Source organism: Haematobia irritans, chromosome 2, assembly GCF_050003625.1.
Source record: "Haematobia irritans isolate KBUSLIRL chromosome 2, ASM5000362v1, whole genome shotgun sequence".
NCBI classification, from domain to species: domain Eukaryota; kingdom Metazoa; phylum Arthropoda; class Insecta; order Diptera; family Muscidae; genus Haematobia; species Haematobia irritans.
Genome location: NC_134398.1, coordinates 4568099 through 4581832, shown reverse-complemented (window position 1 = coordinate 4581832; position 13734 = coordinate 4568099). Strand labels below are relative to the sequence as shown.

The following is a 13734-nucleotide window of genomic DNA, read 5'->3' as shown; positions in this document are numbered from 1 at the left end:
CGGCCGTGAAATTACATTATCCCAAATTACTACCCTCATTTTTGCAGAACGAAAAAAAACTAGTTTGGGATTGCATTAGCAAAATATAACAGTATGAAAAGGTAATCTTGTCATGAAACTATACAAATAAAATAGCAAAGGTACACTGAGAAGAAAATACAATCAATGAAATTTGAGAGTAGACAGGGGAGAAAAGTTTTGCTGAAAAGGATAAAGCAGTAAAAACAACAAACAAATGTATTAAAATGCATTTTGTATTGACCCCAAAATTTAATTTCATGAAACAAAGTTTTGCTTTAGGTAGATTTTAAAAATATTTGCCAATATCGATCTGGAATATTCAAAAAACTGATTTCGGATTTTGAAAATTCGTTGAGTAACATTTTCAGAATCGGGAATTTCAGGAATTCTTGTCGCTACACCCATAGGAAAATGTCTGCTTAAAACAAGAGCACGCTTTTTGTTGTTTAGCTGATTTTCCGCTGTTTTATAACAAATTGCTTTGAGTTTAATAGTAAACCAATCCAAAATTTTGTGTGTTTAGGAACTTTTCAAGAGTTATAGATGGTGTCTCCTCGCAAAAGGCTTCTGTCTAAATTTGTACCAGATCGTAGTCTTATTTTTGTTTCTACCACGAATAGTGTCCGAAAATTGTAGAAAAAAGGAAAGAGGATAAATTGGTACTGGTGAATGATCGCTTATAGAAATTTTCATTATTTTATTTTTCTCCCAAGGAAGAATTAAGAAAATTTTAATACGATTATTAAGTAAAACAAAGGATTTTTTTACATCACTTCAAGAAAACTTCTTGTGAAGTGAAAATAAGCACATTTCTAGAACAAAATGATCCAGGAAGAATTTCTAGATTTTTTTGCAGGGTAGGTATTCAAAACAAAAAAAAAAAGTTGTACAATCCATGTACAAAAAACACTAGAAATAGTGAACCACACCCTTCGAACACGTGCGAAAAATTATGTTCTCTATTCTCTGGGTCTGTATTAAGCAGGGTTGACATTTTAGTCCGATCGGACCAAAATTGGTCCAAAAACCTATTAATTTTTAAATTTGGTCCAATGGTCGGACCAAATGGAATTTGTTTGATTTTGGTCCATTTTCGTCAAATCGGTAATTTTTCAAAATTTTATACACCCAAAGAAATTTGTTAGTAGGGACAGCAGAAAAGTCTGCTAAAACAGCAGAAAGTCTGCTGAAAAAGGGACAGCAGTCACTGTTTGCTGAAATAACAAACATTTCCTGCTATTTTTGAAGCTAGATTACACTAAAACATGTTTTATTTTGGCTAAAACAAATAAAAATGTCAACTTAGGAGCTATCCTAACATAATTAAAACAATATTTTATGAATATCTATAGTATTTGACAAAAAATCTGAATATTTAAAAAATTGAGGCATAACAGCAAACAAAATATTTGCTGATCGTATTTAGGAGCTTGTAAGTATATTACAATGCAAAAATACACCAAAAACTACTTTTGGTTCTTAAATATGCTTTGGGGAAAAATTTATAGCCTAAAAATTGTATAAATTGTTCTTCATTAGGCCCTGAAGTACAGAAATATAACAGCAGACATCGACTGCTGTTTTTAGCAGACTTTTTTCTATGAGTGTATAGAAATAAAAAGTTTATTATGAAAAATTTTTATAGAAAACAGTTCATTATGAACATTTCTATAGAAATAGTTCATTGTGAAAAGTTCATTTTTCACATTTCTATAAAAAACATCATTCCGACCTTTCTATAGACCCAAGTTCATTATGTATTTTTCCATAGAGATAGTTCATTATGAACTTTTCTATATAGGAAAAGTTAATTATAAACTTTTCTATACAAAAAAAAGGTTCATTATGAACTTTTCTATAGAAATAGTTCATTTTGAAAAGTTCATTAAAAAAACTTCCTTCCGAACTTTCTATAGAATCAATTTCATTATGCACCTTTTCATAGAAATTAGTTCAGTATGAATGTTTCCATAGAAAATTGTTCATTATGAACTTTTCTATAAATAAAATATTATTATGCATTTACATTATTCATAGCAAACTTATTTCTATAAAAAAAAGTTCATAATGATAATTCATTATAAACGTTTCTATAGAAAGAGTCCATTATGAAATTTCCTATAGAAAAATGTGCACTATCTATATAAAAGTTCATTATGAACTTTTCTAGAGTGGAAAGTTAATTATGAACTTTTCTAGAGAGAAAAGTTAATTGCGAACTTTTTCTATAGAAAAAAAAAATCATACCAAACTTTCTATAGAATGAAGTTCATTATGAAATTTTCTATAGAAAAAGTTAATTATGAACTTTTTTCTAGAAAAAAAGTTAATTATGAACTTTTCTAGAGAGAAAAGTTATTTATGAACTTTTCTAGAGAGAAAAGTTATTTATGAACTTTTCTAGAGAAAAAAAAAGTTAATTTTATATAGAAATTATATAGCTAAATTTATATAAATGAATATTGTAACTATTATTAAACAATAAAGAAATTGAATTGAATTTTATATAGAAATAAAATTTTTGCAAAATTTTCAGTAGAAATAAAATTTTGTCAACATTTTCTATAGAAATAAAATTTTGGCAACATTTTCAGTAGAAATAAAATTTTGTCAAAATTTTCTATAGAAATAACATTTTGGCAAAATTTTCTATAGAAATAAAATTTTGGCAAAATCTTCTATAGAAATAAAATTTTGACAAAATTTTCTATAAAAATAAAATTTTGACAAAAATTTTTATAGAAATAAAATTTTGACAAAATTTTCTATAAAAATAAAATATTGACAAAATTTTCTATAAAAATAAAATTTTGACAAGATTTTCTATAAAAATAAAATTTTGACAACATTTTCTATACAAATACAATTTTGACAAAATTTTCTATAAGAATAAAATTTAGACAAAATTTTCTATAGAAAAAATGTTTTGAAAAAAATTTCTATAGAAATAAAATTTTGACAAAATTTTCTAAAAAAATGTTGACAACATTTTCTATAAAAATAAAATTTTGACAAAATTTTCGTTAGAAGTAAACGTTTGACAAATTTTCTATAGAATAAAATTTTGACAACATTTTCTATACAAATACAATTTTGACAAAATTTTCTATAGAAACAAAATTTTGACAACATTTTCTATAGAAATAAAATATTAAAATAAAATTTTGACAAAATTTTCTATAAAAATAAAAATTTGATAACTATTTCTATAGAAATAAAACTTTGACAACATTTTCTATAGAAATAAAATTTTGACAAAATTTTCTATAGAAATAAAATTTTGACAAAACTTTCTATAGAAATAAAATGTTTGACAAAAATTTTCGATAAGAATACATTTTGACAAAATTTTCTATAAAAATAAAATTTTGACAAAATTTTCTATAAAAATAAAATTTTGACAAAATTTCTATAGAAATACAATTTTGACAAAATTTTCTATAGAAATAAAATTTTGACAAAATTGTCTATAAAAATAAAATTTTTGACAAAATTGTCTATAAAAATAAAATTTTGACAAAATTTTCTAAAAAAATGTTGACAACATTTTCTATAAAAATAAAATTTTGACAAAATTTTCTTTAGAAGTAACCGTTTGACAAATTTTCTATAGAAATAAAATTTTGGCAAAATTTTCTATAGAAATAAAATTTTTGACAAAATTTTCTATAAGAATAAAGTTTTGACAAAATTTTCTGTAGAAATAAAATTTTGACAAAATATTCTATAGAAATAAAATTTTGTCTATAAAAATAAAATTTTTGACAAACTTGTCTATAAAAATAAAATTTTGACAAAATTTTCTAAAAAAAAATGTTGACAACATTTTCTATAAAAATAAAATTTTGACAAAATTTTCTTTAGAAGTAAACGTTTGACAAATTTTCTATAGAAATAAAATTTTGGCAAAATTTTCTATAGAAATAAAATTTTTGACAAAATTTTCTATAAGAATAAAGTTTTGACAAAATTTTCTATAGAAATAAAATTTTGACAAAATTTTCTATAAAAATAAAATTTTGACAAAATTTTCTATAAAAATAAAATTTTTGACAAAATTGTCTATAAAAATAAAATTTTGACAAAATTTTCTAAAAAAAAATGTTGACAACATTTTCTATAAAAATAAAATTTTGACAAAATTTTCTTTAGAAGTAAACGTTTGACAAATTTTCTATAGAAATAAAATTTTGGCAAAATTTTCTATAGAAATAAAATTTTGGCAACATTTTCTATAGAAATAAAATTTTTGACAAAATTTTCTATAAGAATAAAGTTTTGACAAAATTTTCTATAGAAATAAAATTTTGACAAAATTTTCTATAAAAATAAAATTTTGACAAAATTTTCTATAAAAATAAAATTTTGACAAAATTTTCTATAAAAATAAAATTTTGACAAATTTTCTATAAAAATAAAATTTTGACAAAATTTTCTATAAAAAGAAATTTTTAATACAATTTTCTATAGACATAAAAGTTTGACAAATTTTTGGCAAAATTTTCCATAGAAATAAAAATTTTCTATCGAAGTAAAATTTTGGAAAATTTTTAACTTTTAAATGATATTAATTTAATTTGGAAAAATTTTCCGATGGTACGAATTTTGGTCCAATTTTGGCAAAATGTTGGGCAACGCTTGTATTAAGGCATATTATTGAGCTGGTTCGGCAATTAATTGAAAAACAACGACTTTGATTGGCGAACAATAGTTTTTGACCAAGCGCCTCACACCTCCTTCTTGGCCCTTGTCAAATTGGTGGTATTTGGCAAAATATATTCTCCAGGTTTGATCCCAGGCGTGCGAAAGGTGATGTTCTCTCTTCTCTGGGTCTGTTTTAAGGTAAATTATTGAGCCGGTTCGGCAATTAAGTGAAGACTGACGACATTGATTGGCGAATAAAAATAGTTTTTGACCAAGCTCGTCACACCTCACAAATCGCAAATTTTCCATAACATTTGTTTTCTGTCGACTAAGTACTTATATCCAGGATTTTATTTGCTGCAACTTCCTAAATTGATTTCGGAAAAATTAAAAAAAAGTATAAAAAAGTTCTGGAATTCAGCTATGAGGGTAGCTGCGTTCATGCCCCATTCTATGGACGTTTTCAAATTTTGTTATTTCTAATTCCAATTTCAATACCTTATCCCAAGATCATAGCCAGAATTGTTTTTATGGTGAACCAAATGCTTTTCGAAAACTTAAATAAAAATATACAATATAATCATTGGGAAATCTGTTAGTACGATGGAGAGTATAGATTTTTTCGTCATTTAATGTCTCATGCTCGAAGTTTGCATAATTTGAACACATCCTATAATAATTGCAAATAAAATGCATTGATAACAATGCCATTTTTTGTTTATTTATGTTATACGCGAGATTGCAATTTTTACGTGGGCTAAATTCAATACGAACTGTCTTGCCTTGCCTACCGTTAATCTCATTATAATTTCAGTTTACTATTTTTTCTATGTGCATCATAAATTGAGATTTGGGCGTATGCACTTTTAGGAAGGGGTAGGTGTAAAGTAAATTCCCCAAAAGTTCCACAGAGCATGCGCTTTAAATGTCAATGCTTTTCTTAGCATCAAGAAACAAAAAAAGAGACCAAAAAATCAGAGAATATAGACACCCGAATAGCTACTGCAACCACTGCATACCGGCAATTTTATATGGAATATATTTGAGAAATTTGCAAGAAGCGGCCTATAAAACAACTAAATCGTATTCTCGAATATTTCCAAGCATTAAGGTTAAGAAGAGAAGAGAATTGTAGTGGCCAATAATGTAAACATCGAATTTGTCCGTAATAGAGATTTTAATCGGTATTGTGGTGACCTCGTCTTTTTCAATGAACAAAAATTGCATATTTTCCTCTTATTAATGCAGGATTGTTCATCGCGTGTCAAATTTAAAGTGCAGAGGGAAAAATTGTGACATTGCCTTGGCGACATTTAGACATGCATATGTTGTAAAGCACCACCACCTAAGGACTTGAGGGAATAGGCCAAAAGAGGGGAAACCACCTAGTTTTGTTTGTATGAATGAGCTGAGCGTGCTGTGCCTTAGTTTTGTGGTCACCGAGTGGCGGTGTTCGGTGTCAAGCACAGAAACGAGAAAATTCAATACCACAATTGCACAATAGAATTAATCAACCACCACCAAAAAGCACCAAGCACCAAAGGCAGAGGTTTAGTTTCTTTAAACCTCTTCACAAAAGTGCCTTTACGGAATCATTCATCCTTAATACTACTTTAAACCCAAGAACATCAGTCATTTGTTTTTTTTTTATATACTAAGTAAAACAATCCTCCCGTATCCTTTAAATAATAACAAATATTGTCGGTTATATCATTCGTTGGTTTTTGTCTTTTTTTTAAAACGTTTTCCTTTTCGAAAAATCGAATTAAAAAATAAATTGTGATATTTTTTTGTAAAACGATTTTTGGTGAAAAAAAAAAAAAATAAACGAAACCACGATAAAATAACAACAACAACAACAAACATTAAAATTATTACAAAATTTTAAAAATGAAACAAAACGTGTCTCGTAAAATTGGCAAAAAACCAATTTCACATGAAAAGGTTCGCCAATTATTTGGAGCGCAAGTATGGCCCTAATTAAAGATATCAGCATATCTCCCTGAACCTTAAACTAACAAAAGATTTCCTCTTTTTTTCTTTGCTTCTTACAACTTCCCCCTACGTCATCATCATCGTATAGGCTTCATTTGAGGAAATACGTCAAGCGGCAGGTCGTATATGTCGTGATTACTTGAATGGCGAATGGAAAGAAGTTTCTCCCGATAAACTGATTGTCAAACGTATCAGGTATTTATGACGTCAATATTACTCCCACATGTGTTAATAATCAATATGTGATATTTTGTATTTCTTTCATTTCAAGTGGTGGACTTTCCAATCTCTTGTATTATGTAAGCTTGCCTCAAGATAACCCTACAAGTGAGGCAAATGATTCGGTGGAGGGTTTGCAGAGAAAAGCAACGACCTCATCATCATCACCATCATCAACACTATCGCCTTCATCGTCTACCACATTGTCTCCGCCACAAGATAATGACGTAAATAGAAATGAACCAGTTTTCAGTGACCTGCTTACAGCCGGTGATTGCAATGGAAATAAACGTAAACGCTATGACAGCACATCATCCACATTAACAACTGCCTTAAGGCACAAGGAACCGAAACAGGTAAGATTTCCTAAAAAAATCTCTTATCAGATTAATCCATAATCTCATTCTCAGGTTCTTTTACGTATCTATGGTCAATCTCATGGTGAAGATGCTTTGGAGCAAATGATTACCGAATCTGTGGTATTTGCCTTGCTAAGTGAACGTCATTTTGGACCTCGCCTTTATGGTATATTCCCTGGTGGCCGCATTGAACAATACATACCAGCAAGAGCTTTGCATACATCCGAATTGGCCCTGCCTGAGATATCCCTGAGAATTGCTGAGAAAATGGCTGAAATCCATAGCCTGAATATTCCCATGTCTAAGGAACCCGATTGGATATGGAATTGCATGGAACGTTGGCAACGTCATATACCAGAAATTCTATCACGCACCGACTGGCAAGATCATGAGCTAATAAGTGCCCAACACATGAGAGCTATTGATTTTGAGAAAGAGGCCCTATGGATGAAGCAAGTGATAAAGAAAGCCAATTGTCCCGTGGCCTTCTGTCACAATGATTTACAGGAGGGCAATATTCTGTTAAAAAGCTCAAATGATGCATTAGAGTGAGTTTTGTAAATTGTGTGCGATTTTCTTCAAAAGTTTTGCTAATATTTGTTTTTTTTTCCCGAACAGTTGCAATGCCGAGGATTCTTCGTTGGAAAACATATCAATGAACAGTGATGATGTTGAAAATGGGTGAGTACTAAAAAAAAAAGAAATTTGTAATATTATTAATATTATGCATAACGGTGGCTCCCATTTTCCACCAAAGCACCTTGATGACTTGATCATCAATTTATTTATTTATTTCAACATATATATAACCAAGTCTATAAGACCCTAAAAACGTTGCAAGAATGAGAGCAATAGCAATTGCCATGCAAATTTTTGTCTAAATAGGCCGATAACTTGCTTGGATAAGTTGACGTTTGTAATTTGGCCGTCATTAAACATGGGTTACAATCCAATGACGCTGCTAATTAATTTCGATAAATTCTGGATATTCTGGCAGCACGATATTTTAGGTCCACTATTCAGTCCATTTTGATACCAACGTGATGAACTTTGAGTGGTGAGTTATGCAGGATAAACAGGAATTATCGTCTAATTCAACTACCCACATCTGATTGCGTCAGTACTAGAGCTCGACCGAAGCATCGGTTTCGGCATTCGGCCAAAAATCGATAATCGGCCTTCGGCGTCAAGAGTCCGATTAACCGAAGCCGAAGCCGAAACATTTTGAATAATTTATTTGATATTGATTTGTCTCAGTCAAAACACCCAGTACAAATAAAACGAAAAAAAAATTAAAAAATCATTTTTTGTCATTATAATATCAAACTACTGGAGTGAATTACCTTATATTGTTGTATTTATGCATTTGCTGAAAAAATTTTCTAATATTAAACTAAAACACACCAAATTTCTTTAAGTACAAATTTGAGGAAAATAATCGGCTTCGGCTTCGGCCGATTATTGTTTTTTTTGCCGAACATCGGCTGCGGCCAAAAAAAAAACTTCCTGCTTCGGTCGAGCTCTAGTCAGTCAGTACGAGTACTACTAAACCAACGATGTTTGAAATAAAATTTATTTTTTACACATAAAATATGTTTTGTAAATTTTGTACGAATAACAAACAATCAAATAGACTAGACAGTCGATTTCGGAAAACGGAAAACATCATTTAGATTAAAAATCTCTGAAATCGACTTTCTTCAGTCGACATGAGAAATGTTAAACAACTGATATGACTATGGGCTTTGATATACAACGTTTGATTGTAGTAGCCTACAGCCACAATTACACAACACAAGAATTCTAAACAAAAAATCCCTTATCCCAGCCCAAAGTACTCGATGAGAGGAGAAAAGTAATTTCTGGATTTTGCTAGATTGGTTGCCGATCGTTTTTTATGAGCCTCTAAAATTGTTTCGCAAGATTCCATTTTGAGCACTTCTTTTTGCAATTTTCTTCTATTTTTCGCATGACCATAACTCGAAAAATGCTGTGAAGCCTTCAGCCTATAAATTTTGGAGGTTATTCATAATTTTATAGGCTACATTTCTTCCCTTGATTGTTTCGTAAAATGTTCAATAGTTCGAAAAACGGAAAAAATTGGTTAAAAAGTGGGGTTTTGAGGATGACGAAGAAACTTGAGCTACTTAAAATATTCAGAATTTTTGTTGGCCGAATCAAAAGCTACAACTTTGTTGTTTTACGAAATTCACAGCATTTTTTCGAGCTATGTCCTAGCGAAAAAATGCAAAAAAAGCGCTCAAAATCGAATTTATCGAAAAAATTATAGAGGCTCATAAAAAACGAACGGCAACAACCCATCGTACAAAATCCAGAAATTACTTTTCCCTTTTAATCGAGTACTTTCGGCTACGATCAGTGATCATAGCTACTTTATCGAATCGACAATCTGCACTAATTTGCATTGCACAGAGCGAGAGAATAGAGAAAATAACCATTTGCGGTGATGTACCGACCAGAGAACTGCAACCGGTGGATTTTTTCGTATTGCAATCTTACCCACAAAATGTCGGTGGCAGTGAGTAAGACACCAAATTCCATGCGATCTTTTACATTGATACAAATGCGAGAATAAAAACACCACTAGTATATAACAATGTTCGTATGCAGTATCTTGCAATCTTAAACCAATAGACATCGTAACAACGCTCGGTAAACAAAAATCCAGTGTAGCACTTAAGTGTGATTGCACTCAACAACAACAATTACCAGCAGTTGGCATTAGCTCAAGAGAATTGAGAGAGTATCAAATTAGAGAATACCAAACTGCTGAGATATGGGTAACCAATTTGTGTGATTGCTTTACTACGGTGTTTTCGAGACACCAACACCCATACTAACAAACACCGACAGTCGTCGGTTGCATTGGATATTAGTGGTAGTAGTTTTAAGATTGCAAATATTGGTGTTTCCTAAATACACTGGTCGGTTGCGGTAGATCACAGCCGTTCTCTGGTACCGACCTTTCGCACGTCTTCGAACTGTGTGGTTCACGGTTTCCAGTATTCCTTTGGTACATGGATTGTGCAACTCTCATAAAATAACGCAGAAATTCTCTCGAAAGGGACTCAAAAGCCTCACAAACTGTGATTTTTTAATACCTAACCAGCAAAGAAAATTTCTAGAAATGCGTCCTTGTCCATTACTTGTAATGTACAAATGCTCTTCTAGGATGCGCTTTTTTTTCACTTCACAAGAAGTTTTCTATGGGTGATATAAACAAATCCTTTGTTTTATTCAATTTTCTTAATAAATAAAATAATGGAAATTTCTAAAAAAATATTTGAAAAGTGTAGCGATCAATTTCGAAAGAACTTTGCATAGAGGTAAAAAGGGAAAAAATATAGAAAAACACAACCATGTTCCGATATCCACTTCAATTCCACTTCCACTATTCACGTCAAATCAACGAACGTGAAAATTTGGTGTTCTTAAATCCATGCTCTTTTTTGAACTTTTCTGTAACCAGCTGGGTAGCACAAATCACCCAAAAATTCACTAAGGCGGAAATCAAAATAATTGGAATCAATAGACTTATTATAATTTATTATTTTTTTAATTAAAAATGACGCAGTTTTAATAAAACTCATGTATTAAATATAAAACATTTCAATTTTTTTTCGCGAGTACTTTTTTTAAACCGGAAATACACCCATCTTGGACATAATTCAACTTTCACCAAGACTTTTGCAAGTGAATTGATTTCACGAAAATTCCGGTGAAAGTGGATTGTAGGACACGAAAATCGTGGAATTGATTCACATTCACCTGGAAGTGGATTTGGGAACATGAGCAACAATTAATTTATTTTTTTATTTAAAAAGTTCATTTTTATTTATTTTGTTTTTCAATGCATATGTTATGATAACTTCTCCCTTTTTGACAAAAGCCCATGTAAAATTCATGTTCATTTCATTTATGAATACTAGAGCTCGGTTTTTTTGGCCGAAGCCGATGTTCGGCAAAAAGCAATAATCGGCCGAAGCCGATTATTTTCCTCAAATTAAAGAAATTTTGTGTTTTTTAGTTCAATATTAGAATATAAATAATATAACAAATGCATAAATACAACAATAAGAGGTAATTCATTTGATATTATAGTGACAATACAAGATTTTTTATAATTTCTTACGTATTACTTGTACTGGGTGTTTTGACTGAGACAAATTCAATACTTGGATAATTCAATATCAAATAAATTATTCAAAAAGCTTCGGCTTCGGTTGATCGGTCTCTTGACGCCGAAGACCGATTCGTGGCCGATTATCGATTTTTGGCCGAAGCCGATGCTTGTTTGCTGAGTACTGCCTCATTTATCTCTCGAAATTTCTATCACTTTAGCCTCTTTTCCATTTTTCTATTTCGGATGGGATAAGTGATTTTTTGCTTGGAGTCAAAAGGTTGAATATTGCGCAACTTTGTTACCTAATCTCATCTAATCTAGTTCAATCTTTTCCACCAATACTTGCTATCTTGGGTATTCATCAAACTTCTATTTGCTTTCGTTTCTAATCATCTTAATTTGTTTTTTCTATTTCTCTAGTACATCAAACAAACTTGCCACGGATTTGGATACATCAGCTGACTCAGCCATTGGCCACACAATTATTTCCAATGTACCCGATCTTAAAATAATCGATTTCGAATATTGTGCATACAATTATCGTGGCTTCGATTTGGCTAATCATTTCTTGGAATGGACATTCAACTATAGCCGACCAGATTTTCCATTTTATTACTATCACAGTGAAAACTTCCCCACTAAGGAACAGAGACATTGTTTTATTAAACGTTATTTGAAAAAACTAAATGATAGCGAAGAGGATTGGGAACCTAGCCAAAAGGAAATTGATGAAGTTGATGTAGAAGTGAAAATATTCCGCATGATGTCCCATTTGTTTTGGACTTTATGGTCATTGATGAATGTTACATCAAATATAGAATTTGCCTATTGGGTAAGCACAAATAATGCTGGCATCTTAGCTCCACAACAGAATATAAAATTATATCTTTTTCTTTCTGTGTCTTTTCTATAGGACTATGCTGTTACCAGAATCAATGAATATCTTGTTCTCAAGCAGAACTTTATCACCGATAATATGATGACTGTTTAGGAGACATATATTAAAATGTACTTAATAGAATTGGTCAATTTAATTGTACTGATCGAATTTCGATACAGGTTTTTATTATTATTATTTTTTGTATTTAATTTAAGAAATATTATTGTTAAATGCTACACAATAGTCTTACAAAAAAAAAAAGAAAGAAAGAACAAAAGATTTACTGCGCTGCCCACGAGCTGAGAGAGCGTTTGTGTACGTAAAGTCTTAAGACTACATATTTCTGAATAGAGCTGTGATGGTTTTTTCACTTAAACACTTACGCCGATTTATTCTTACATACATAATTATATACACACACATATATTTTTGTTACATTTATAGTTAGATTAATGAACGCAATACTTTTTTTATTATTATTACGATTATTTTATAGTTATTTACAATGGTATTGTTTTATTTTTTTGTATTTTATGCACCTAATTTAATGCGAACCCGTTCAATAATAATGACATATGTCATGTATTTCCTTCCCATTTATTTGATAATGTAATACTTAAACCAATATACATCACTTACATTTACTTAATTATAAGATAATAATTAGGATAGAAGAAAAACAAAACAACAACAAAAATGCGATTATGCAAGGGTTATCTCCGATGTTTGATAGAGACCCAGGCTTCCTTTTTAAGATAATGAAATGTGGACTTGTAGGCAAATTGCCTTCGAGATCTCTATTTCTCTCTTTGACATACAGTGAATCACGTTTTTTTAAATAAAGTTGCAAACGACAAATAAAAAAGTGAGTTGTCTTTTTTGATGGTGGGATCAGAGAGTAGAAAATACAAGAGAACAAAACTGTGAAGTGAAACTGTGTCAGTAAGTGGCAGTAATGAGGAAAGATTCTGTAATGTCAAGTAGATTTTGTCGGCCTCACCCAGTTCTGTTTTCTGCCGGCATTACGAAACTTAAGAACAATAGGATTTAGGGCCTACTTTGGAATAACAAAGTTCCTTCTGATAAATGGTTTTATTCTTCTAAATTTTTGGCAGGCAATTTGAAATTATAACTGTCGATGCTTCTATAACAAAATGTCAAAGCAGCGCTTCGACCGCAACGCCGGTAATACCAAAAAGCTGCAGGCATTGTGCGATATCTATACTATTGACATTTGTTTATGCACAAGAGACCTTTTCGTCGTATTGTATTTTACTATTCTCTGACTGTTAGTTGTTATTCACTAACTTTGTATATATGAATTCAAGCTTCTTTCAAAGGTTAAACAATATTGTGAATTTAGTTCAGAGTTGAGAAAATTAATATAATTTTCTCAACTCTGATATGTACCTTTGTAAATCTCAAACGTTTTTACACTACAGAAATTAAGTTGTGATCCTTGCTATGTGTAA

At 30.4% G+C, this 13734-nt stretch overlaps 1 protein-coding gene across 2 annotated transcripts in view; it reads left to right on the top strand.

Moving 5' to 3' along the window:
• Window positions 1–13127, top strand: part of LOC142223297 (choline/ethanolamine kinase) — a 29055-nt gene extending 15928 nt beyond the window's left edge. The window contains exons 2-8 of one of the 2 annotated variants that reach the window (XM_075293164.1): window positions 6610–6633; window positions 6749–6855; window positions 6932–7235; window positions 7290–7786; window positions 7857–7919; window positions 11803–12214; window positions 12296–13127. In XM_075293164.1, coding sequence (XP_075149279.1) covers window positions 6610–6633; window positions 6749–6855; window positions 6932–7235; window positions 7290–7786; window positions 7857–7919; window positions 11803–12214; window positions 12296–12373 — 1485 coding nt within the window. In that variant the 3' untranslated portion in view covers window positions 12374–13127. The remainder of the gene's footprint in view (window positions 1–6609; window positions 6634–6748; window positions 6856–6931; window positions 7236–7289; window positions 7787–7856; window positions 7920–11802; window positions 12215–12295) is intronic. The other variant, XM_075293165.1, reaches the window with a different exon arrangement.
• Window positions 13128–13734: the final 607 nt, after the last annotated feature.